The sequence below is a fragment of the Narcine bancroftii genome, chromosome 9 (assembly GCF_036971445.1).
Source record: "Narcine bancroftii isolate sNarBan1 chromosome 9, sNarBan1.hap1, whole genome shotgun sequence".
Classification (NCBI taxonomy): domain Eukaryota; kingdom Metazoa; phylum Chordata; class Chondrichthyes; order Torpediniformes; family Narcinidae; genus Narcine; species Narcine bancroftii.
This window is the reverse complement of record NC_091477.1, coordinates 20420075-20446296: the sequence shown is the minus strand read 5'-3', so window position 1 is coordinate 20446296 and position 26222 is coordinate 20420075. Positions and strand designations below refer to the sequence as shown.

The 26222-nt window shown below is 39.2% G+C and overlaps 1 protein-coding gene across 12 annotated transcripts in view; it reads right to left on the bottom strand.

Moving 5' to 3' along the window:
- LOC138743262 (rap guanine nucleotide exchange factor 6-like) overlaps positions 1–26222 on the bottom strand; it is a 235964-nt gene that overhangs the window by 117342 nt on the left and 92400 nt on the right. For all 12 annotated transcript variants that reach the window (XM_069898257.1, XM_069898258.1, XM_069898256.1 and 9 more), the window contains one exon: positions 25017–25187. In XM_069898257.1, the coding sequence (XP_069754358.1) occupies positions 25017–25187 (171 nt within the window). The remainder of the gene's footprint in view (positions 1–25016; positions 25188–26222) is intronic.

Sequence of the window (26222 nt, the reverse complement as noted above, 5' to 3'; positions counted from 1 at the left end):
CCCGTACTTCCCGCCCACCCTGGCCACCCCAGCCCCGTACTCCTCACTTCAGGCAGCGGGGAGGGGGGCTGTCAGGCAGCGGGGAGGGGGGCTGTCAGGCAGCGGGGAGGGGGGCTGTCAGGCAGCGGGGAGGGGGGCTGTCAGGCAGCGGGGAGGGGGGCTGTCAGGCAGCGGGGAGGGGGGCTGTCAGGCAGCGGGGAGGGGGGCTGTCAGGCAGCGGGGAGGGGGGCTGTCAGGCAGCGGGGAGGGGGGCTGTCAGGCAGCGGGGAGGGGGGCTGTCAGGCAGCGGGGAGGGGGGCTGTCAGGCAGCGGGGAGGGGGGCTGTCAGGCAGCGGGGAGGGGGGCTGTCAGGCAGCGGGGAGGGGGGCTGTCAGGCAGCGGGGAGGGGGCTGTCAGGCAGCGGGGAGGGGGCTGTCAGGCAGCGGGGAGGGGGGCTGTCAGGCAGCGGGGAGGGGGGCTGTCAGGCAGCGGGGAGGGGGGCTGTCAGGCAGCGGGGAGGGGGGCTGTCAGGCAGCGGGGAGGGGGGCTGTCAGGCAGCGGGGAGGGGGGCTGTCAGGCAGCGGGGAGGGGGGCTGTCAGGCAGCGGGGAGGGGGGCTGTCAGGCAGCGGGGAGGGGGGCTGTCAGGCAGCGGGGAGGGGGGCTGTCAGGCAGCGGGGAGGGGGCTGTCAGGTGCTGTCCCATTCTACTCAAGGATGCATGATTCATGTATAAGGGTTGACTTATTTTTAATGTCTGTCCAGTTACAAAGTAGAGTGGTAAAAATTGAGTATTTGGCAAGACTTTTATCAGACTACTCACCATTAACATTAAATCAAGAAAGTATGTACAGATCACGCCTTAATGTTACATGATTAAAAAGGAAGGATTTTTGTGAATTTATTAAACGACAGATAGAAATATTTTGTGAAGACAATCTTCCTTCCACTGATAACAGTTTTCTAATATGGGATATACTTAAAGCTTATTTGAGGGGACAAATTATTTCTTACACTAAAAATCTAAGAGTGAATATACGAGAGACTTAGAAGGTCTCGAGAAGGACATAACAAAATTGGAAAAGAACATCAGACATCAGGAATACAAGAAAAATATAGAATAGTAGAGAACAAAAACTTACAATATAATACACTACAAACATATAGAATGAAAAATTGATGTTAAAAACTAAACAAAAATATTATGAACTAGGAGAACAGACACAAAGTGTTATCTTGGCAGGGTAAAGCATAGGAGTTATCCAGAATGATAAATGCAATAGAAACTGAAGCTGTTACTATAAAATATAATCAAAAAGAAAGAAAGAAATAATATGTTTGGACAATACTATACAAAACTATATAAATCAGAACTAGTTGGAGATACAAATGAGATGGAAGAATTTTAACAAAGGTTGAACTTCCTAAACTAGATGGGAGAGAAAAAATGATTTAGATGCTCCTTTTACAAGGGAAGAAATAGAGAAAGCTCTGGGTACTTTGCAAACTAATAAGTCCCTGGGAGAAGATGGGTTCCCTTCTGAGTTCTATAGGCAATTTAAAGATTTGTTGATGTCCCTCTTAATGGATGTGTTAGACGAAGCAGTAGAGATCCAAACTCTCCTAGAAACTTTTCCAACTGCTATAATTACAGTGCTACCAAAGAAAGGTTGAGATCCATAAAAAGCCTCATCTTACACACCGATACCACATCTGAAAGCAGACTATAAAATTCTAGCTAAGGCACCAGCTAATCAGACTGGGTGAATATTCACCAAAATTAATAATCCAGACCAGGTGGGATTTGTTAAAGGAGGACATTCTTCAAATAGCCTCTGAACATTATTCAATATATATGGCAAAATCAAGGTTGAATCCAAACATAACTATTTCTCACGATGCAGAAAAAGCTTTCGATCAATTAGAATGGCTTTTCTAATTTAAAAGATTGGAAAAATTTGGTGTAGGTAGAAAATTTATAAATTGGATAAAAACTATCATAAGTCACAAGCTAAAATTATAACTAATAATCAAATGTCATCTATTTTTACCTTGAGGAGACTGAGTAGACAGGGGTGTTCCCTATCACCAGCATTATTCTTCATAGCTATTGAAGCTCTGGCAGAGATTACAAGAAGAGATCTGGATATTAAAGGCTTCAAAGTTGGAGAAGAAGATAAAATTTGTATATTTGCTGATGATGTGCTATTATATATGTCTGACCCAGCTGAATCACTGATAAGATTACAAACAATATTGGAAAAATATGGAAGAATATTAGGATGCAAAATAAATATGGATAAAAGTGAGAGAAGTCCATTGAAGAACTTTGATTATGAAAGATACCAAAAAGGGAGTAGATTTAAATGGAAGATGGAAATAAATATTTAGGAATAACGACAGATTATAATTTACAGAAAAAATAAAAAAAGATCTACAGAAATGATAAGATCTGTCGATTACATTAATAAGAAGGATAAATTGTATAAAAATGAAGGTAATGCCAAGACTCCAGCATCTCGTTCAATCATTGCTTATTGTACGAACTAAAAAATTCTTTAAATTATTACATAATTGTGAAAGACAATTCCTATGGAATAACAAAGTACCAAGAATTGCACTGGAAAAGTTAACATGGGACTATAAATTGGGAGGACTTAGACTTCTGGATTTTAAGAAGTATTATCTACCTGCACAAGCAAGATTTCTACCATCTTTCTTTGAAGAAAACAATCCCCCCTCATGGATTCGAATGGGGGTGAATTCATTAAAAGAGGAGAAAGTTGGACTTTATAAGTGGAATGTTAAGTCAATAACAAAAAAAATCAGATAATCCTATATTAATACACATTATTAGAATATGGCAAGAAATAAATTAATCTATTGGGGAAAAAAGCAAGTATATCAAACTAAGAACATCATTACATAAAAAATTACTACTGCCTATGAATCTGGGGAACAAAATATTGAATTCATGATATGAAAGAGGAATATGATAATGTTGATGATTGTTATATGGAAGGATCACATGTCTTTTGAACAACTAAGAAATAAGTATGGAGTACCTAATGTGATATTATTTTGCTTTCTCCAGTTAAGATAATTCTTAAGAGAAAGCTGAGGACCAAACTTGGCCCCACCTGAAATTAGTGAGATGCAACAAATGATTTGGTTGGGGAACACACCTAAATTTATATCTAAGATTTACTTTGATCTCCAAAATGAGAGTGCAAAACCTGGTTTACAGAGATCAAGAGATGGGAATCAAGATTTAGAGTTGCAACAATGGAAAGATGCTGGTCTGATTGGTGTTGAGAATAGCATGACATCAATGATAATTGCAAGATACAAATTAGTACAATATAATTTTCTACACCAATTATACCTCATAAATCAAAATCAAAAATATGGAGATGTGTTTTAGATGTGGAATAGAAACGCTACGTGGGTGTGTATGGAGGTGAGACCTTTCTGGCAAGATATTACTAAAATATTAATAAGGATTACACGAGTGGTCTTCACGGATGACCCGGAGCTTTATCTTTTGGGCAACTTTATTGAAATACGTAGTAAGAAATAAGTAATAAACTAACTTAAATTCCAAATTTCATTTGTTAAAATAGCTTTAGCTGTGGCTAAGAAATGCATTGCATGCCCAGTAAGTAGGAGTCAATCATGGTATAACAGTGGTTTACCACAATGACAACATCAATTTAATGTGGATTGATAGTTCCAATAAAAAGGTCATCACCCTGAAACATCATCTCCATTGCTCTCTCCATAAATGCTGTCTGACCTGCTGAGAATTTCCAGTATTTTCACTTGCTTTAGTGGGACCAGATAAAAAGGTAGGCAGGCAAGAGGTTAGAAAACAAGGTGCAGTAAAAGATTTGAGACAAAAGAAATCTGAATAGAACTTGTAATAAGAATGTTGGAAAGAGTTATAATGCCCTGAGCTGGCAGTGACAATTTTGCATGATTGTAGCTGATCAACAATTTGTCTGAATTCCAAAAATACAATGCCCTCCATAATCTTTGGGACAAAGACACTTTCCTTTATTTGCCCGTGCTCCAGTTTTAAATTTATAATCAAAAAATTTAAGTGATTAAAGTGCACATTCCAGATTTTATTCATTTGTAAATTATAGCCCTTCATTGCAGGGCACCATGATATTTAAGATATAGCAATGCTATGTATATTAAAGTAGTCACATTTCATACTTTGTGACACATCCCTTACATGCAATCACTAATTGAAGTCTATAGTCCTTTCACATTGGCAAACCACTAAAATGGTGGGTGAACGAACCTTTTTGAAAAACCGGTAGGACCATTCACACTAGACCAAGAAAAACCAGTTCTTTCACATTACCTACCCGGTGGTGCAGAGCAAAGGGGGAGCACCTCTCCTCCAGTGGTGACATCCTGAGTGAAGCATCGAGAGATGGCGGACTTCCCTCCCAGAATTTTGTGCAACAGAGAAACCCCTCCATGAGTGCTCCATGCATACATCCCTTTCATTATACCAAAGCACACTGGGACACAAGGGTTTTAAAGGAAAAGGTGGCTAGATCCTTGCCTGCTCTGTCTCTCTCCACATCTTTCCCCCCCCTTTCTTTTGTCTCTCACAGACATATCGATCTATCTATTCTTAGGTGTTTTCACACCACAGGCAAACAGTGGCTCTACTTTGTCACGGAGAAATTCCCAGGAATTCAGGATCTCCCAGGCCTTTCACACTGTGGTCCAAATTCCTGGGAATTTTTCCCAACCCAGCAATTTAGAGGGAGTCCCGCCCCCAAATGATGGCACATTACTCACCCACAGGAGTAAGAACAAGTTCTCTTCCCCACCCCCAGCGTCTGTTGATTGCCCACCCGCTCCCTCCCCTCTCCTGTCGGTCTCTCGCCTGCCCGCTCCCTCCCAATGGTCACCTGCCCATTCCCTACCCCCCCCCCCCCCCCCCCACCAGGCCATCATAGGACAGTCACTTGCCCACACCCTCCCGTCAGTAGGTCTGTCATTCACCCACCCACCCCCACACGCTTTGGGGCTCTTTCGGCACATTGTGATGGTGGCAAAATGCGAGATGAATGGCCAACTTAGTTTCCCACAATCCCTCACGCTCTGGGAAATACACCTGTATAAAGGATTGTGGTTAACTAAAGCAGCCATTCATCCCACATTGTGCTGCCATCACAATGTGCCGAAGCAGCCCACTGTTCTCTGGCAGTAAATATCTTCCAATTTTAATCGCCTCCGTGACACAGCAAGCAAGCACTGATGTCACGAGGCATCCCTGCTTGGCCATTTGGCTCTTCACATGGCAGGGAAAGGGCAGTCTGGGAAAATTTCCTGGGGCCACGGCTCCATTTAAAATTCCCAGGCCAACCTTTTCATACCACAGGTTTACGGGAGTGTTCCCGGGAAAATTTCCGGGGAATATCCATTTTACAATGCGGTGTGAAAAGGCCTCTTGATTATTGTATGTAATCACTTTGTTTGGTTGGGGTGTGTGTGCACGTACATGTGTGCTTCAACCCTGCTGCAACTTTTCCATGCTCGTTATAAATTGTGTGCATATGTGTTTTATTGCCACTCCCACTTTCCTATGCTTGCTATAAACTGTGTGCATGTTACCCCTTTACAATTTTCCCACACCCACAAATAAGTTTTAACAAGGGGGGGCGGGGGCAATTTCAGTGCTTGCAATAGATGCTATTTTCTCTAGATATCCCACTGAGAAATGAACAGGAACTCCCCCACCCCACACACAGACACTCATTCACCCCCACCTCCCCCTCCCCCAACAGCAGGAGGATAATCGAGAAGATAAAATCATTGAAGAAAATAACAAACAATAAAGAAGACAGAATTAGTTGGGTGCATTTTTGCCACAAGCTAAAACAGAACTTTCGAAGTATACTTTAATTCAGTTGTTTAATTAAATTGTGCGCGCATTTCCCCCACACTCTTATTCATGTGTTTTATTCCCGCTACAATTTTTTGATACTGGAGTTGGTTTATATAGGTCGGCACAACATGGGCTGAAGGGTTCATACTGTGCTGTACATAACACTTTATTATATTTTAATTATGCATGAATAGTTTTGTTATTTTGAAGAATATCTTTTATTTCTTTCACATTCCCACATGCACGCAAGAATGTCATCAATGCGTCATTAATTAGATCCGGCATACCAGATGTCCCATTTACATTGGGCGACCCGGTATGCCAATTCAAAACAGATCAGCAATGATACTATCTCCCTAGGCAGTTAATTCACAGGTTGATTTGGCCCGCCTTATTGGTTTCGGAGCGTTCGCACTGGCATTAGCAGTTAATTACTGGGTTCAAGTACCAGTGTAAAAAGGGCTTATGATTCATAGACATCATCAGATGCTGAATATCTTCTCTGGTGATGCTCTGCCAGGCCTCTACTGCAGCCAAAATCACAGGTTAGCTCCTGTGTGTTTTGGGGGCTTGCCCCTCAAATTTTCCCATCAGCATACGAAAGGTATGTTCAATTAGATTTAGTTTGGGTGACTGACTTGGCCATTCAAGAATTTTCCAGTTTTTAGCTTTGAAAAGCTCCTTTGTTAATTTAGCAGCAGTTTCGAGTCATTGTCTTGCAGTAGGATGAATTTGGAGGCATTTGCTCGAACTTAAGCAAATGTTTCTAAAATCCTCAGAATTCAGTTTGGAACTGCCATCAATGAAGGGCATCAGTACCTATGGCAACCATGCTTGCTCAGTCCTTAACACCCCCGAACGTTTCAGTACATAAGGTGGTCCACTTTGGGTCTTAGGCAATTCCTTAATGCCTCCATATTTAGCTCTTGCTATCACTCTGATGCAAGTTAATCTTGGTCTAATCTGTCCACAAGACCTTTATCCAGAATTCTCCAGGCTCTTAAATACTTCTTAGCAAACTGTAATTTGGCCATCCCTGTTTTGTTGCTAACTAGTGTCTTTCAGTGTATTGCCGTTCACAAAGTTTTCTGTGGACAGTAGCTATTGACACAACCACACTTGCCTCCTAAAGTGTGTTTCTGATCTGTCGGACAAGCGTTTGGGGATTTATTATTCATTATGATAAGAATTCTTCTGCCATCAGCAGTGGAGGACTTCCTTGGCCTACCAGTCCCTTTGCGATTACTGAGTTTACCAGTACATTCTTTCTTCTTTACAATGTTCCAAACAGTTGATTCTGGTCATCTTAATGTTTGAGCAATGTCTCTTATTGTATTTCAGCCTCTTTGACTTTCATTGGCACAACTCTGGTACTCATATTGAAAAATAGTAACTACAGACTCCAAAGCTAAGAAGCAAGCCTAGCTCTCATACCTGCATCAAATACCTGAGTAATCACAAACATCTGTGAAGCCAATGTCCCAAACATTATGGTGCCAAAATGGGCAAACTATGTCTAAAACATGCTGTAATTTCTACATGGTCAAACTAAAATGTGTACAAATCACCTTGGATGAAATCTGGAATGGGCACTTTAATCACATGAATTGTTTGATTACAAATTTAAAACTGTGGAGCAAAAGGGCAAAAAATGTAAAAAGTATCTTTGTCCCAAACATTATGGACACTTGTTCACCTAACATCTACAGATGAACAAAATTTCATGGATTCATCATAATTATAATGAATGTTCAATCCTGAACATTCAACCGTTTATTCTAAAATTATGCCTCTTAGTTTTAGATGTTGAAATGGCAGATGAAACTGAACATCATTGCATGCAAAATTGAGTTTGGTAAAATATGGAGGAGTAAATAATGTGGGAAAACACATGAATCCTGTGATTCACTTTTCCAAAACCGACAGCAGTTGGACAGTTCTTCCAGTGACTCGAATGACAACAGTAGAGGGCATAGGAGAATGTCACAGCTTCCAAGTTACACACTGTCCTCTGTTCAAAATATGTAACTGTTCCATCACTGCCACCAGATCAAATTTCAGGTCAAGAATGCTGTGAGAGTACTTTGCCAGATTCTGCACAGATTTCACGATGACAGTTCACTAACATTTCTTCAAAAACAATTAGTTATAGGCTGCAATAGCTCGTTTTTCAATTTTAAACCACTTGAAAAATAGTTTTTTCCTCTTTCTTCATTTGTTTCTACCTATCAGCTACTGTCTCTTAACAACCCCTCCCTTCCACAGCAAAGCTCCACTGCCCATAATTTCTCTCCTCTTCTGGTTTCATCCATAGCCTTCCAGCCTCTGCCTGACTTATTACTCTCACCTCTTTATATTGGTTATATGTCCTGTGCATTCTCAGTCCTGATAGAGGGTCATACACCAAACGTCAGTATCTACAGATGATGTTCAATCCACTAAGTTCTTCAAGCTTTTTTCATCGACCCAGTTGCACCTTTAATTTGTTTTTAAGGCTCTTTTTGATTCTTCCATTTTAACTATTGTCCCACTGCCACCTTGGTCACTCCATGCTCAGGTTTGTGTACTGTTCCACTTCAACCATTTCAGATAATATACAATCTCCCATGTACATATCTACGGTCATTTTCTGATTCCTTATGCCTCATTACTACTTCCTTTTGTCTTGCACTGTCAACCTTTTGTTTTAAACACTCCTGCATTTTACTAATTCAGGGACCCTTCTCTTTTCTTTGCTTTTTTAAAACCTGCTAACAATTTTATTTCCAAATCTGATGCAAAGTTATAGACTGCCAGTTTTTTTCCCCCCACTTAGCAGAATTCAGGCAATTGAGCATATCCAGATTTTTTAAAATTTCCTATTTATGGCTTCTGTGTTTTACCTTTGGTTTTTGCCAAGTTTTTCTAAAACATTAATTGGCATTTTATTTTGTCCTATAGAATTCTTGTTTAGGACTTTTTCCCACAAATGCAACACAGATCTCAACCAAGACAGGGAAGTATAAACAAGTGTGGGGAGCTACTCTGGGACCCATCCCCTATTTATAAACCTACGCACACTACAAATTTACTCTTATCACAACACACTTACTGTATATTATGTCAAAGTACAAATGTGAACAGAAGAGCCTCAATTTGTCAGCTGCAAATCTCAGACGCTATATGGCTCTTTATTACTTGAAATTAACTGCTTAGCTTACACTCATCACCAGATTCTAACAGCTTTATCTGTACCAAATTTTAAACTCAATTTATTCAGGTTTCCAACATGTTGAACAGATAAACAGAAGGACAAATCAGTAACAGATACAAGCAGCAATTAAAAATAATGTGGATGGTGAGAGATACAGACAGTATACCAGTAAGGTGCAGCCCCACATTTTTTTAAAATATGTTTATACTTCTCTAATTGTAATACAATGTGTAGAGAGCATTAGGTTTGTTAAAATATTGGAAAAAATTGCAGAAGTGAAAAGAATTTTTGTTTTGCTTCATGGTACTAACTAATCATAACATTTTGATGGGTAACAGATCCTAATCAAATCCACAATAAAGCAATCATAGCTGTTAAGCTCAGACAGCCTCTTTTTAAGTTGCAAATTTAAGCTTGTCATGAATTGCAAGAGGAAAACAAAAGATACATGTAGCAAACTTAAATGGCTTGAAAGAATTTAATGACAAAATTTGATTCAGAAACAACAAGGCAGAAGTGAAGTTCAAGAGCTGACATTAAAGTCTAAATGTGTTATATATACCTGCAGAATTTTTAAAAAGTTAAAAATGTAATTTTCTTTAGCAGCTGATATAGTTGGAATGGCAACAAGCTAACTAGTCATAGCCTCTGTTCAAATAAGAATGTTTATAGCAATCATATCATCTTGCAGATTAGGTTTTTCTTACAACTAGTGGAATGCTATGATAAGAAACCAAGACGGATGCAAATACAAAATAAATAGAAATGGAAAAATGTCTAACCGACAAATTGGCAGGATCACCACTGCCGGCCTCCCTTCAGCTTTTCTAACTAAAATTTTAATAACTAATCCAACATTAAGCTCCAGCAATTAAATTAGATTTCTCATGTAAACAATTACAAATCTCAAATGTAACAGATGCAACACCGACAGAGCATGCACAAGAACAGAATTCAAAATCAACTTCTTTGCAAAAGATAACATTCATACTGGTAAACAAATAATTGTGCTTACTTTGGAGGACCAAGGCTGCAAACAGTTGGCATAGCAACGTACAAGGAAGGCCATTTCCTGGATTATTAAAGCAAGTTTCCTTTTGTAAATGAGAGAGAGGAGGGAAAGGAGGTAAAGTAGAGATTTTGGAAAAAGGCAAGGTGGAAATCACTTCTGGAAATGCAAGCCCATTGCAGTTGAGGTAGCCGAATATCCCAAGATGACTTGATAACCTGATACTGCAGAACACCACCGGAGGATGTGCAAACAATTATAATATTACTTGGTGTTTTAGAGCAGCATCAAAATGTCACAATTAATCCAATCCCAGTTTTCCAGCGAGAACTTCTGCATTCCGTAGTGCAAATAAAATGCTAAGGAGCTTCGGCTAGAATAAAATCACATGACAGAGAACCATTTCCTACTGACTATCTTCGCCTGTTTCCTCAGCAGGTCCCTCAGGAAAAGTAGTTATTGATTGGATGCTCCACAGAAAGATGAAGTATCTCTAATACCAGCGAAGAGGAAGAAAAAGGTGGGAGGAGAATACAGCTACAACAATGACATCATCTCTGAGAGGCCTCATTGGAAACTGCAGCAGATCAATCAGCTCAGCTATCTGAAGCTGCAGACACAATGGTTATCTGAATCAGTGTAAATACAAGCTTCAGAAATATATAGTGTATTAGCCTTGGAGGGGGTGGGGGGGGGAAATAAAACAAGAATCACTGTTCATATCAGGTTAGGGACCTTGCTAATTGATGGACAAAAAGAACAAGCAAATGAAATCTATTTAAAAATACTTGTTTTAATATACTGCCTAACAGCATACAAGACAATGGATGATTTACTGTGGTTATCAAATTCTGTCATGTAAAATTATATTTCCACATTGTTATCTTCTATAAAAGCCAGTTAACATTTAACATAATGCTTTTTTTTTAAAAACACAATAATCTCAATTCCACAAAGCAAAAAGATCTTTATGCAGACAAATATATCCTATTAAACTCAAAGTTAACAGTAAAATGTGGTCCAAACAGATCATCAAAAGCAGGTTCTGCAATGCACTAATCAAGTTCACACAGCAGTACAGTTGCATGGCATCCTTTAGAGTCCAGCATCTATGTAACATGAATGTTTCACACATTGTGCCGTGGATTTTGCTGAGTCGATTTTTTCCTACCTTCGGGGTTTATTCATAATGATATACAAACATATTCTGAATATTTGTCAATGTAATATTTGTGCAGGGTTTGATTGAGTTTCACAATTAGTTAATATTATTAGGGGAACCATCTATAAGGATTTAGTCCAAAATTGTGTAATCTCAAGATTCTGCCATGCTAATCTAAGCAGGAATGTACATGTTATATATCTACATCTAAGTTATGGATATAGCATTATGCAAATATCCATTAAAGAATTTCTTTCTGATCTGATTTCATATGCCATACTCGGAGCTCAATAATGGACACTAAATTTTATTTCCTGTCAGTTGCCCTCAAGTGAGATGACATCATCCCTTTCCTCAATGCACCAATCAAGCATCAGCAAATGTGATTCTCTGGAGTATTTATCCAGGAGATTGGGGATGTTTTACTGCAGTCCAAAACTAAAGTACTGTAATAGTAAAAGGCAATTTTTTGATCAAAATTTCCCCTTTCAAACCTTTATTTTAGGCACAGGTATTATTCACTGAGGAAAAAATGTGCAATTTTAATCCTATTCTCTGCCCTTATTCATTGGATGCAATTATTTCACCTGTTACTTTATCGATTCAGCACTTGACTTTAACCCTTCAATTAAACTGGAATATTTAAGTAAAAGGACACCTCTGTAAGCATTGATTTTGGTTATTTTTCCACCAAGGTAGGGAACAGAAGAGTGGAGAGTTCAGAAAATATCAAAAATATTAAGAACAGCGATTTTAATCTTTGAGCTGTTTGGCTTAAATAATTGATTTTGGCCAGCTCTTAATTATTAAAGTTTTCAATCCTATATGCCAAAGAGCAAGTCACTAAATTACAAATAGTACGCCAATAGTAGTACAACAGAACAGATGTCACTGCTGGTTCAGTGAAAGAATTGCAGATTTATCCCAACTTGAGAAATCCTAACACAAAGTGTGGGCTGGGAATGTCTCAAATCTTCATTGTCAAAGACTAGTGGCACACAATGATGCAACTAGTGGAGCTTCTGCCTCACAGAGTTAGGGACCTTGGGTTGTGTGCGCTTGGAGTTTGCATGTGCTACCTTCCATTGCAAGTGCTTCTTTCTTCCAGAAGCCTTAGTTTACTCTCATATTTTAAAGATGGTTGACATGTTAATTGGCCATTGTAAATTGTCCCTAGTGTGTAGGTGAGTGATAGAATCTGGATATATTAGATGACTCTGCACTCATAGTTCCTGAGGCAGACACGATAAGAATGTTCACAAGAATGAATCCTCGTAAAGTATCCAGCCATGTTCTTAAGATCTGCATGGACCCTCTGGCTGAAGATTTTGCAGACATTTTCAACCTCTCAGTGCTGTGGTCTGAGATCCCCAACTCCTTATAAAGAACACTGATCATACTGATCCCCTAGAGGATCAAAGTGACCTGTCTTAACACCATCACCCTGTGACATGCTTTGACCATGATCAAGTGTTTTGAGAGATTGGTTATGGAACAAATCTACTCCTTTGGAATCGAGAACATTACAGTACAGTACAGTATAGGCCCTTCAGCCCACAATGTTGTGCCTATCTATATAAACCTACTCCACAACAATCTAATCCTACCCTACCTCATGCCCATAACGTTTTATTCTTCTTACATCCTTGTGCCTAAGAATCTTTTAAATGTCCCTATTCTACCAGCCTCCACCACCACACCCAGCAATGCACTCCAGCCCCCACTACACTTTCCCCCCCAAAAATTGACATCTCCCATAAATTTTCCTCTACTCACTTTAAACAGATGGCCTCTGGAATTTTTTCTTGTTGCCTCAGGAAAACATCTGGCTGTCCATCCTATCTGTGCCTCCCATAATCTTATGCCTCTATTCAGTCACCTCTTATCCTTCTAATTCGTATATATCATACGTCTTCTTAAGAACCCCATCAACTTGTGTGGCTACCTTGAGGAATCGATGGATATGGACCCGAAGAACACTTTGTTGCTCTTCACTGTTAAGAATCCTGCCATCAACTATTTACTTCACCTCAAAGTCTATTAACAACAGCCTGGTGTTTAATATCATCATGTAAGCAAAGCTAACAATTAAACTTAGTGACCTGGTTTTTCCTTCTGCAAATGGATCCTTAATTTTCTCATCCACAAACTCCAATCAGTACAGATTGGCCACATCATCTCCTCCTTCCTGACCATTAACACAGAGGCTTCACAAGGCTACGTGCTTTATCCCCTTTTCTATTCGCAATACGCTAATGATTGGTCGCCAAGTTCAGCACCAATGCAATCTATAAATTCACCAATGACATCCATTGTTGGCTGATAACAGGAAATGATGAGTCAAAATCTAGAATAGAGATCGAGTACTAGAAAACAATCTTGCTCTCAATATCAGCAAGAGCAAAGAGCTTGTTGTGGACTTTAGGAGGAGAGGAAGAGGAAACGTCTTCATTGGCAGAAAAGGGATAACAGAGTTAGTACCTTCAAAATCCTGAGAGACCACATATTGAAGGATCTTTCTTGGAACACATCGAACTTCTGCAGGTGGAAAAAATATACTGACTGGTTGCAACACAATCTGGTTTGGAAACTTGAATGCCCAGGAACACAGAAGGATGTGGACAGTAGCAAATCTACTGTCCATTGAAAACATCTAAGTGAGGTGCTGCCTCATGAGAGCAGCTGAAGTCATAAAGGACTCCCATCACCCTGGTCACAATCTCTTCTTGCTGCTCTATTGAAAATGGAGGTACTGAAACTGGATGTCTGCATATCCAAGTTCAAGAACAGTTTTTATCCAACAACTATCAGACTTTTGAAGCTCCCCATACTACTCTAACCCAAGGCATAAACTGATCCGGGACTAACAAAATATTTGTCTGTACTTGCACTAAATGTAAATAGTCATTTGCCTACACTTTGATATTTAGTGTCTCTTTTTCTGTCTTGGCATGTGCTGCATCTTAATTTTTACTATTGTGGTTCCTAGATCTTATGAACTGGTTTGACTGCAGAAGGCAAAAATTTTGCTGCATCTAAACATTGTACTGATGTGTAAGATAACAAACACATTGATAATGACAATGAATGTTACAATCTCACATCAAGTCAATGGGCTCACAGATTTTGCCATCACTGGTAAGGACAGCCAAGAGGCAACCAGCAGAACTAAGCCAATAGATTACAGAGTTCTAAAACTTACCATTTTCATCATTGAATGTTCTACCTACCATTGCCAACTAACATTGGGAAAGCAGATGACCAAAGAATTTACCGCTCCAAAGAGACCCAAATGCAGTGAAGGGCCTAAATGATTAATCGCTCCATCGCTATGACATCCACCATAATGATGTGCTTCAAGAGGTTCTTCATGGCTTACATTAACTTTAACCTACCAGCTATCTTGACCAATTCATATACATACCACCAAAACAGGTCTACAAAGATGCCATCTCCCTGCCCTGGACAAAAAGAGTACCAATGTCAGACTACTATTTATCGTATAGCTCCACATTCAACTCAAAAATACCAAACAAACTAATCCTCTGGCTACATGACCTTGGTCTCTGCACACTCTCTGCATTTGGATCCATGATGTTCTATCCTGCTGGCAGCAAAGAGTGACAACTCCTCCTCCACAATCATCCTAAACACTGGAGCACCATGGTGCTGTGTACTCAGTTTCCTTATATAGTCCTTGTTCACTTGTGATTGCAGAGTCAAACACAGCTCCAACCATCAATAGTTTTGCAGAGGACACCTCTAATGCAGACAGGATCTCGAACAACGGTGAGGAAAGAGTCCACAAGAGAGAGATGGAGGCTTATGGCTTGATGCCAGAACAACAGCTCTTCCACAATGTCAGCAAGAGCAAAAGCTGGTTTTAGACTTCAGAGATAGGTGAAGATCACTCCCTTGCCCACATCAATAGTGTGGGGATGGAAATAATAGACAGATTTAACTTCAGATGAATTCATTCAGCTCTAGAACACCTCGAAAACAACAACCCATACATTTACGGCTGCTCTTCATCGACTACAGATCAGACTTCAATACCATTATTCCTTCAATCCTGGTCAAGAAGCTACAAACTCTGAGCCTCTGTACCGAACTCTGCAACTGGATCCTTGACTTTCTCATTGGAAGACCACGGTCAGTACGAAATTAGAAACAACATCTCATCCTCAATGATTATCAACACAAGCGCACCCAAGGATGCATGCTTAGCCCAATGGTCTACTCATTATACACCATGACTGTGTGGCCAGGCACAATTTCAATGCTATCTACAAGTCTGCAATGACCCAGTTGTCGGCAATGTAGAAGCATACAGGAGAGAGAGAGCAGCTCTTTGAGTGGTGTTACAACAACAACAACCTTGTGCTCATTGGTAGCAAAACTAAGGAGATGATTGTGGACTTCAGGAGGGAGTCAAGGGAACACAACTCAGTCCTCATCAAGGGCAAAGTAGTGGAGAGAGTTAAGAACTTCAAATTCCTGGGTGTCAACATCTCCGAGGATCTGTCCTGGAGCCTCCATGTTGATACAATCATGAAGAAGGCCTGCCAGTGGCTATACTTCATGAGGTGCTTGAGGAGATTTGGTATGTCATTGAAGACTCTCAAAAAAATGCTACAGGTGTACCATGGAGAGCATATTGGTTGCATCACTGTCTGATAGGGAGGTGCCAAATCTCAGGACAAGGAACAACAACTCCAGAGGGTTGTGAACTTGGTCTGTGACATCATCAGCACCAGATTCCATTCCATCGAGAACAACTACATGAGGCAGTGCCTTAAAAAAGCAGCCTCTATCCTTAAAGACCCCCATCACCCAGGCCATGCCCTTTTCACTCTTCTACCATTGGGGAAAAAAGTACAGGAGCCTAAAGATGAGCACTCAGCAGCACAAGGACATCTTCTTCCTCGCTGCCATCAGATTCCTGAATAATCAAGGAGCAAAAGACACTGCCTTACTTTTCATGCACTTGTATTTTTTTTAATTATTGTTGTAAGATGGTTCATAATATGAATATTTACACTGCGATGCTTCCGTAAAACACCAAATTTTGTGACTTGTTCGTGACAAAAAATTCTGATTCTGAATTCTCCAATGCCACGTTCTGGTTGACCCACATCAACGAAATAGCCAAGAGAGCACATCAGTGCCTCATCTTCGGAGGCCTGAGGAAGCTTGGCATGTCATTTGCATCCCCCCAACTTTTAAGGCATCCTTTCATGTTACATCACTATATGGTGTGGAAATTGTTCTGCTTAAGTCTGCAAGAAACAGCAGAGTGCTGTGAACGTGGCTCAGGTCATCACCTGTAACCTCCCCCCTTCCATTAACTCCACCGATATACAACTCCAGCTGCTTTGGAAAAGAAGCTAGCATTAAAAGACTCATCCCACACTGGTTACACTCTCTTCACCTGCTCCCATTAGGATAATGATTCAGATAATGTACAATCAAATTAAAGGACAGATTTCTTTTTCCACCATTATCAGCATTAACCCAAAAATAGTAAAATATGTTACCTTTGCTCCATTCCTACTGATCTCTCTCTGTAGCCTTGCATTTTGTACTGCGAGTTAATTCTTACACTAAGTACGTCTAAATGGTCTGCCATATAGCATGTGGTGATAAATGTAGCAATAAACTTGAATTTCAACTTGAAAACAGTCAAATAAATATTCACACTTCAGTTTATGCTCAGACCAACAGCAAACAAAGTAGGCCTCAGATCTCAGCAAAACCAAGCACCCTTGGCTCCATGTGCAACTTGGTCTGGTGGCTGAAAAGATTTCAAGGCAAGTCAGCTGCCAAAAATCTTGAGGTGTGGCATGTCCAACACCTGGCTTTACAAGTGTAAAATACCCAATTGAGGGGAATTGAGGGGTGAGGAAATGAGGAACTACGTGGGTCTGCCTACAACGAAAATGACCAGAGATCTGGTAACGAAGGAAGCAAAACAAATACAAGAAACAATAGAAATGCAAATAAGATTAAAACTGAACTCTCCGCCCACTTTGAAACTGGATCAAGACTTCCCAATGTTTTTACAATGCAATACAATTTTCATTTTAAAACTGTTAATATCTGGCAACCCTACAAAAAAGTATGAGAATATTTACACCAGTAGCTTGTTCAATTTTTAATTGATCAAATTCAGCAGAACGCTATAAATTTAGACATTTTGCACTGTCTTCTTCTTTGGCTTGGCTTTGCGGACGAAGATTTATGGAGGGGGTAAAAAGTCCACGTCAGCTGCAGGCTCGTTTGTGGCTGACAAGTCCGATGCAGGACAGGCAGACACGGTTGCAGCGGTTGCAGGGGAAAATTGGTTGGTTGGGGTTGGGTGTTGGGTTTTTCCTCCTTTGCCTTTTGTCAGTGAGGTGGGCTCTGCGGTCTTCTTCAAAGGAGGTTGCTGCCCGCCAAACTGTGAGGCGCCAAGATGCACGGTTTGAGGCGTTTTCAGCCCACTGGCGGTGGTCAATGTGGCAGGCACCAAGAGATTTCTTTAGGCAGTCCTTGTACCTTTTCTTTGGTGCACCTCTGTCACGGTGGCCAGTGGAGAGCTCGCCATATAACACGATTTTGCACTGTAAAGGCCACCCAAATGACCTACAACCCCCAGTAAGTTTTTGAATAGTGGGAGGAAATAGAAGCACCCAGAGGAAACTCATGAAGACATGGGGAGAATGTACAAATTCCTTACAAACAGCGCCGGATTCCAATTAGGGTTGCTCGCGCTGAAACACAGTTGTGCTAACTGCTACATCAGCTGCGCTGCCCCACTGACATTTATTGTTAATTATCATCAAAATTTGGTCTTTAAAGGGACAACTAAATACAGAAGCTGTTTTTCAGTTAAATTAATTTTGCAAATGTGTGCATTAATATTGGGGAAGTACCATGAGTTCCAGCAGTTTCAGATAATAGCAAACGAAGAACAATTATATTAGTTAGTATTTCTCACTGAAGATATGCATTTATGAAATCAAAAAATATACGGAAGACAAACATAAATTTGCATTTTCCAGTATTCATTCTGTTGACACAAGTTTTACAAGTCTGCACAATACAAGATAAATTAATACAAACAAATTCATGCAAAGCAGAAAAGAAGTCCATGTTGCTATTAGTTAGGAAAGAATGTACTATTTTTGACTTTACTTTAGAAGCATTCAAAAATAACTACCACATAAATAATTTAGTCTTGCAATAGGTTTTTGTTCAAACATCAATATTGTTCTCTAAAGTAATATGTCTGAAATGGTCATTGGAAAACCAGATGTAATTGCAAACCAAACCTTCTAAAACCACTATTAAATTGTTTCCCTGGGATTCTGAAATCATGATTGCAGATCTTTTTGGAAAACATTCATATCACCAACACCCAAAAATTCCTGGTTATCATTTTTTTTTATTATGGAGAATGTTCTTGTTTTGAGTTCTCATTATTTGTTAAATTCAGGAAGTCCTGTTTTAAAGTACACTCCACCCAACCCCTTTCCCTTTCAGCAAAGATTGGGCAGATTTAATCCAGAGTTTTGCATTGCTCTCATAGCAGTAAAATACAATTTAGCCTTCAGGCCTCGTGATCCAAGTTCTTCTTCAGATGCTCACTAACACATTGTAAATAGGTTCAATTATAAGCATCAGCAAGGTTTGTAGTGCAGCATAAAATGAGAATATGATATGCCCCTGAAGAGGGAGCAGTTGTCATCGCAACCAAGATGATGTAATTTCTTTAAATAGAATCAGCAACTCATGAATAAAAATAATGAAGAGGAAAAACCAAAAATAAAATCACAGCCACATTTGCAGCTGCATTTGCAAATAATTTGTCCATTTGTAATTAAAGGTGAAACTTCTATACTTATTGAAATTTGGATTGGCAAGATAAATGCAAGGAGCACACTTTCAGTTTGTGACATCATCTCCAATCTTGCACAAACTGAGGCACCTTCACACCATAATTTCCACCCTTCTAATGAGGTTTAAATTTGACTGTTCTTAACCTCAATGCACTGGGCCCTTGCTCATTTTAAGTTCAATTCCCCTCCCCCACTGAGGTACAATTTAATTACAATGTACAGTCTGCTCCCAAAATGATCAAATGTGACAAGGAAACATGCAGAATCAAAAATATGAATGGATTCTGACCAACCAATATGCAATTAAACCTTTTCACAGAGTTTACATCACAGAAACAGGCCCTTCAGCCCAACTTGTCAATGTAATCAAATCATTTGGTAAACTTATTTGCCAGCATTTGGCCGAGATGCCTTTAAACTTTTCCTATCCACATACCTGTCTAAATGTATTCAATGCACTTGTGAATTCCCGTGCCAGTTTTCAGTGTCTTGCTCTTTTCCTTGCAAATCTCTTTCAGCGGTGCTAATACCCCTGAAGCATTTCAAAACACTAACACAAGACTTTTTTTAAATCCTTTTGTCATTTAGGACACCGTTTCATGAATTCCTTCCTATTCCAACTGTTTGACTTACTTAATGTCCATCATTATCTCTTGTTCATAGCATGCAGGGTATGAGTATCTCCTTCACAGAGTCAGTTTCTATTAAGGGAATGTTTTTGTAACCTAGCGAATCATTCGTGACAGTTTCCAGTGGTATTTTGTCAGTTAAAAGCCTCCAATTTAGAACCTGACCAAATTATGGAATTAGCATTCTAAAAGAATCTAACATTTTGCTGGAGAAAGGGTTGCCTCCAGGGCTATTTAAAGATTGGGAAAGGCAAGGAATCAAGAAGGAAAACTTTTCTTTTCCCTATGCACTGGCACTGGAATACATATGACAAAGATCCAGTAACTCAATCAACATCTAACTTTCACAAAAATAATTCAAGTTCTGAATGTATCCAAAGATTCAGATAGTGTGGATATTTTGTAAAAGATACATTTAATAATTGATTAAATTAACAAATATTATGGGGCCTGTTCTTGGACTATTACCATAATCTCTAGGTTCAGTGTTTATATAGAACTTTGGCACTGTGCAATCCCACTTCAGAGTAAGCTACAGTACTTTGTTTCATCAATATTAATTTTCAACCTCGTTTAGGGCTAAGGATTTTGAAAAATATACTTTTATCATGTCCATTGTTTATTATGGCTAGGCTTTGGTAATTCATATGTAAAATTATTCTCGTAGAGCTTTTATCCTTTTTCATAATTCATCCCCCAATGGGGATATGTACCATATTCCATAATTGTACTGTACAAATTTATTATTACTGAAAATCAATAAAAATATTTTTTTAAAGAATAATTGATCCAGAAACTCATATCACATTAAAACAAAATAATGAACAAAAATGTCCACAATTTCATTTTAACTCTGAGTAGGGACAGCAAAATTAAGGACCAAATCTTTCAGTTTCAAAGCAAAACAAAAAAAATCATAATGTCCATAATTTTCTGTATTGGCTTCATTTCTCAGATTCTGCAAAGACTGATTGATTAGTCATCTTATCAATACACATCTTTCAATTAACCTAGGACAGTGATCTTAGTTGATTCTTAACAATCAATCCTAAAATGAAAATAAACTATGTATAGCCGTCATCCATTAACCAAAAGATTTGGTTGGATGTATTTATTTCAGGTAAACCATCTTCACTGGAAGATTCACTGGAAAGATTACCTATCCCTATTACCTTTCAAAAATGGTGTTCTGCCATCTTCTTGGACAAGTGCCATTCATGCTTGAAGATACCCTGATAATAGCTCTAGAATTTACACCTAGATATGATGAAGGAACCAAATTTGTTTCCACATCAGACAGTGTGTAGCTAGCCACTTTTTACATCTCAGTTCTGATAAAGGGCCTCAGTCTGAGGCATTCACCATCTTTTTCCCTCCACAGATACTGCTCGACCCACTAGGTTCCTCCAACAATTTCTTTTCATGCTTTTGTTTCCACGCAATGTTGAAGAGCAACTCACAGAAGAAACATGAGAAGTTGGGATTACCATTCATTTTACTGCTCTGGCTTGATTGATGGAACAAAATAATTTTAACCTTGGCATTACATAGAAGCACAAATACACTAAGGTTCTCAGTAACACAAGAGGTAAGGTTGACATTAGTTTTTTTTTTAAAGATTGCTTTCAATTTGCTCATATTGCAACAATTCTTGAAAAAAAATGGTTCTCGTCAGACAGCACAGGAAACCTTAAACCGCAGACATATCGCCACTCTTTGCTATGGTGCAGAATGTTGCAAATACAAACATTCTAAATAATGACGTGTCTGGAAAAGATAAGACAAATGCAGATCTTTCTTATTTCCTGTTGCTCAATTGCCCTACTTACATGATTTACTGGAAGAATACAAAATAGCAGTGAGTAAAAATTGAGATAATCCAATCTATAAAACAGTCAAATTTATTCATAGAAATTATTACATCTTACTTAATTTGATGGTTTACGGTTTTATAGAACGTATAGCTTTGATACTCATCTGGTTAAAGGATGTGACTAACACTACCACAGAAATTTGTTTTATGGCTCTGAAGTGGAGGCAGTGGATAGCTTCAAATTCTGGGGAATAAACATTTCCAATGACCTGAACGTGACCAATCATGATGCCACCAACATTCATCAGAAGATGAAGGAAGTTCAGCATGCCATTGAAAGCATCCTACCTGGATGCACTATAACATGGCATGGCAGCTGCTCAACCCCAGATAAGCAGCTGCAGACTGTGTTGAATACAGCTGAAAATAACACGCAAACATTCCTTCCCTCCATGGACTTCTTGGTCCTTCAGAAGGCCGCATATATACTGAAGGAGTAATGTTGGGCAAAACACACAAGTGCTAGAGAAACTCAGCAAGTCACACAGCATCGATATGAAGCAAAGGTTACCAACATTTCTGGCTTGAGCCTTTCAACAAGGTATTAATAAAAAATAGGCAAGCACCTGAATGAAAAGGTGAGGGGAGGAGGGAGGAAGGGGCTAACAGGCAAAAGGTCAGAGGTAGATCTGGATGGGAGGGTAGAAGAGGAGAAAAAAGTTGAAAACTGATTGGGAGAGGGGGGTAGCTCTTTAATGGAGATAGGGTAAGGAGCTGGAGGAAAGGAGTCAGAGGGACAGAGAGAAAGAGAGAGAGAGGGACAGAGAGAGAGGGACAGAGAGAGAGAGAGAGAGAGAGAGATGGGGGAAAGTTTAACAGAAACTGTTGGTCAATATTAATGCCATTTAGTTGGAGAGGGCCAAAACAAAATATTAAGTGTTGTTCCTCCAATTTGCTGGTACCCTTAGTTTGACATGCCGTTGTGGAAATGGTGTGCAAGAGTAAAACAATTGGCCACTGGAAGGACCCTGTTACTACAGCAGACAGAGCAAAGGTGATCAACAAAGCATTCTCCCAGTCTGTGTCCAGGCCAATGGGAGCAATGGATGCAGGAGATGACCCTGCAAATTAATAAGTGTGGTAAGGTAGGTGGTGTGAGCATTGAAGGACCCATTGCATCTCAGCAACAAACACTTCTCTTTCCTCCCATTGAGGGAGGAAACCAAATGTTCAAAAAGTTTGTTCCCGCTGCCATCAGGCTTCTGAATGAACCTCACAATAGTATTCCCATGATGTCCTCACAATGGAGTAATTGATCTTTTCACTTTAACACTGTACATTGTAATGTTCTCTTGCTCTTCCACTTTGTATTGCTATATTTAAATTAGATTTGACTTGCTGGACCTTTTTCCTACTGTACCAGCAATAAAATGAAAATAAACTTGAAACTTGATAAATGATTCAAATTGGCATTAAACCATCAACTGCAATGATTTGTGTAGATTTAGAGTTAAAAGGTGGGATTACTATCAAGATTGAATATCCCTCTTTTGTTTCATATGGGAAGATAATAGAGATATCTGGAAAAATTACAGATGAAAATGGTCTAGAAATGTTGTTGGAAATGTAGTTATACAAGGGGGAAAAAACAATTTGTACTGTTCACAATTTTTTTCCTTATGTTTAACAAATGTCATTGGCAACAAGAAAATAAAACTTTTGCAAGGCAAGCTACTTTCAAAACAATGAAGCCCAATTTAACATTGTTTATGTCTGAAGTGAGTTGTAAAAGCTGCAAAACTTAGCTGAACAATTCAAGTGATTATATAGTAGCTTTATAGCACTAAAACCAAAGATGTTAATAGGGATGTCAGCAGATTCTTTGCATCCTCCATGGCCACAGAAAAGGCAAGCTAGGATTAGAGAAGGGCAAATGTCCCTTTATTTAAAGTAATAGTGAGAATCCTGGGAATTGTAGACCAGTGAATTTTACTTGAGTGGTTTGTACACTATTTGGAGATGATTCTTAAGAGACAGGATTTATGAGCATTAAGAAAAGCAGTCTTTTCAGGGATAATCAGCATGGGTTTGTGAGGGGAAAGACATGCGTCCTAAGCCTAGAGTTTCTCAAGGAGGTGACAAAATAAATTGATGAAGGTAGGGCAGTGTACATGGATTTTAGCAAGGTCCCCCATGAGAGGCTCATTCAGAAAGTTATGAGGCATGTGATCCATTGAACTTTGGATATGTGGATTCGGAATTAGCTTGCTTGCAGAGGTAGAGGGTGCGAGTAGATGGAACATTTTCTGCCTGGTGGCCGTTGACTTGTAGTGCTCTGCAGGCACTTGTTCTGGAATCCCATTCTTCATGATTTTTATAAATGAATTGGATGAATAAGTAGATGGTTGGGTCAGTAAGAAAGCTGATGACGTGAAGGTTGGAGATGTTGTGGATAGTGCAGAAGATTGTCATAGGTTAAAACAGGATACATAGTCAGGAGGAGAAGTGGCATATGGAGCTCAATTTGGATGCGTGTTAAGTGATGCATTTTGAAAGGTCGTGTTTGATGATGGATTATGTGGTTAATGGCAGAATTCTTAACTGTGTGGAGCAACAAAGGGATCTTTGGGGTCTAAGTCCATAAATCCTTCAAAGTTGATATGGTGGTTAAGAAGGAGTATAATGGACTGGTCTTCATTAGTCAGAGAATTGAATTCAAGGCCCACAAGATAATATTGCAACTCATAAAACCCTGGTTAGACCACACTTGGTGTATTGTATTCACTTCTGGTCACCTCATGACAGGAATGTAGAAACTTTAGAGATGGCGCAGAGATTTACCAGGATTTTGCCTGGATTAGAGAACATCTTATAAGGCAAGGCTGACTGAGCCAGGGCTTTTCTCTTTGGAGCAACAAAAGATGAGAGGTGATTTAATAGAAGTGTATAAGATTAAGAGGCATAGATAGGGTGGACAGCCAGCACCTTTTTCAATGGCCACAATAGCAAATACTAGACCACATCTGTTTGCACGAGCTGATTATCTTCTTTCTTTCATGATCGTCAGATGGATTTTTAAACAAGAATTCATTCTAACTGAAAACAAGAGCCAAAGGGTATTTGTAAATGCAAAAAGTTGTTTCAAAATGGGAAAACCCCACTTTAATGATCAAATGATCTGTGAAATTAGTCATGCCACTGAAGTAACTTTTTGACTTTATGGCACTCTGAAAGATTCACATTGCACCCTCTGCTTGGAAATGTATTCTTTGAAGTTTCATTTTCAGTTCAAATATAACATCTTTAAGCAGAATATAACTATTAATTTATTTTTAAAAATTCCAAGTTGTGCAGATACCAGTACCTTAAATGTTAATTTCAAACTTTGCTAATGATTCATTGAAAAAACATGTTCTGAACATTTAAAGAAAGGGATTTACCATGCAATAAGTGCTGGTCTGCTGGGGCCGGTCAACATGGTAGGAATCCACATCGTCTGTGATCGTTTGCCGCTCCCCTTTCAGGTTAATCTTCCTGAAGCGCCTACGGGATTGCCTGTTTGTAACTTCTCGTCGTAGATTTTTCTCCTCATTCTCACTCACATTGTCAACCTGAAATACATGTTCAGGATCCTGATTGAACATCCAGTTCTTCCATATCACAGAAAGTCTGTGTAATCTTAAGAGACTCATGAGAAGTGTGGAAAAACATTAAACTGTGCATGTAAGAGAGGGGCTCTTGGAATGGAAACCACACTAGCACAGTAGCACGCTAACTGAGAAAAATTATGTTTCATGAGCTGGAGGCCACAACTTCCTTCCTTTCAGGAAACGGTAAATAACGGTTTATCAATGCAAAATTCACATGCTGGTTTTGTGAGTGCTGATTTTTTTTTCTTTAATAAGCCAATTTTTTGCCTAATGTCATGTCTACTTGTAAAATAATTTCGATTTATCAATAAATTTTATAATTATTTTCCTTCATCTGAAATTTGATCATCTGCATCTTTCATAGACTGCTTCATATCATTAATTGAGTGATTTGACCTCACTGAAGTTCTTTATATCCAAAATTGCTTCAAAACAATTATAAGACCATATGAAAAAAAGGACAATACATTACAGGTTTAAAATATAACCATACTTTAATTTCTTTTGCACTAGGTGTCACATACTTATTTCATTGAGTTAATGGTCCTGATTGTATGGAAAAATTGTAATCCATTCTACTGGAAACTATTGGCCTCATCCCATTTAACGATCAACAGTCTGGGAATTTCATACATAAGTGAAAGTCCTGAAGTTGCAGTCAGCTGTTTGAAGACATTTAATTATATTTTTTTATTGTAAATTTAAATTTAGACATGCAACATACTAACAGGCACTTCTGGCCCACGAGGTTGTACCACCCAAATACTACAAATTAACTCCCATTTCTGAAGAGTGGGAGGAAATCGGAGCATCTGGAGGAAACCAACGGAGACACGAGAAGAACAGAAACTCCTTATGGACAGAGCTGGATTAGAATCAGTTATACACTAATGTCGAATTCTTCAAGTCCAGCAAATCAGGTAATTTTCCGACTATTTACATTGCATATTCACTATGAAAAGCTGCTGGGACATGAAGGAAATATTCCTTCATTGA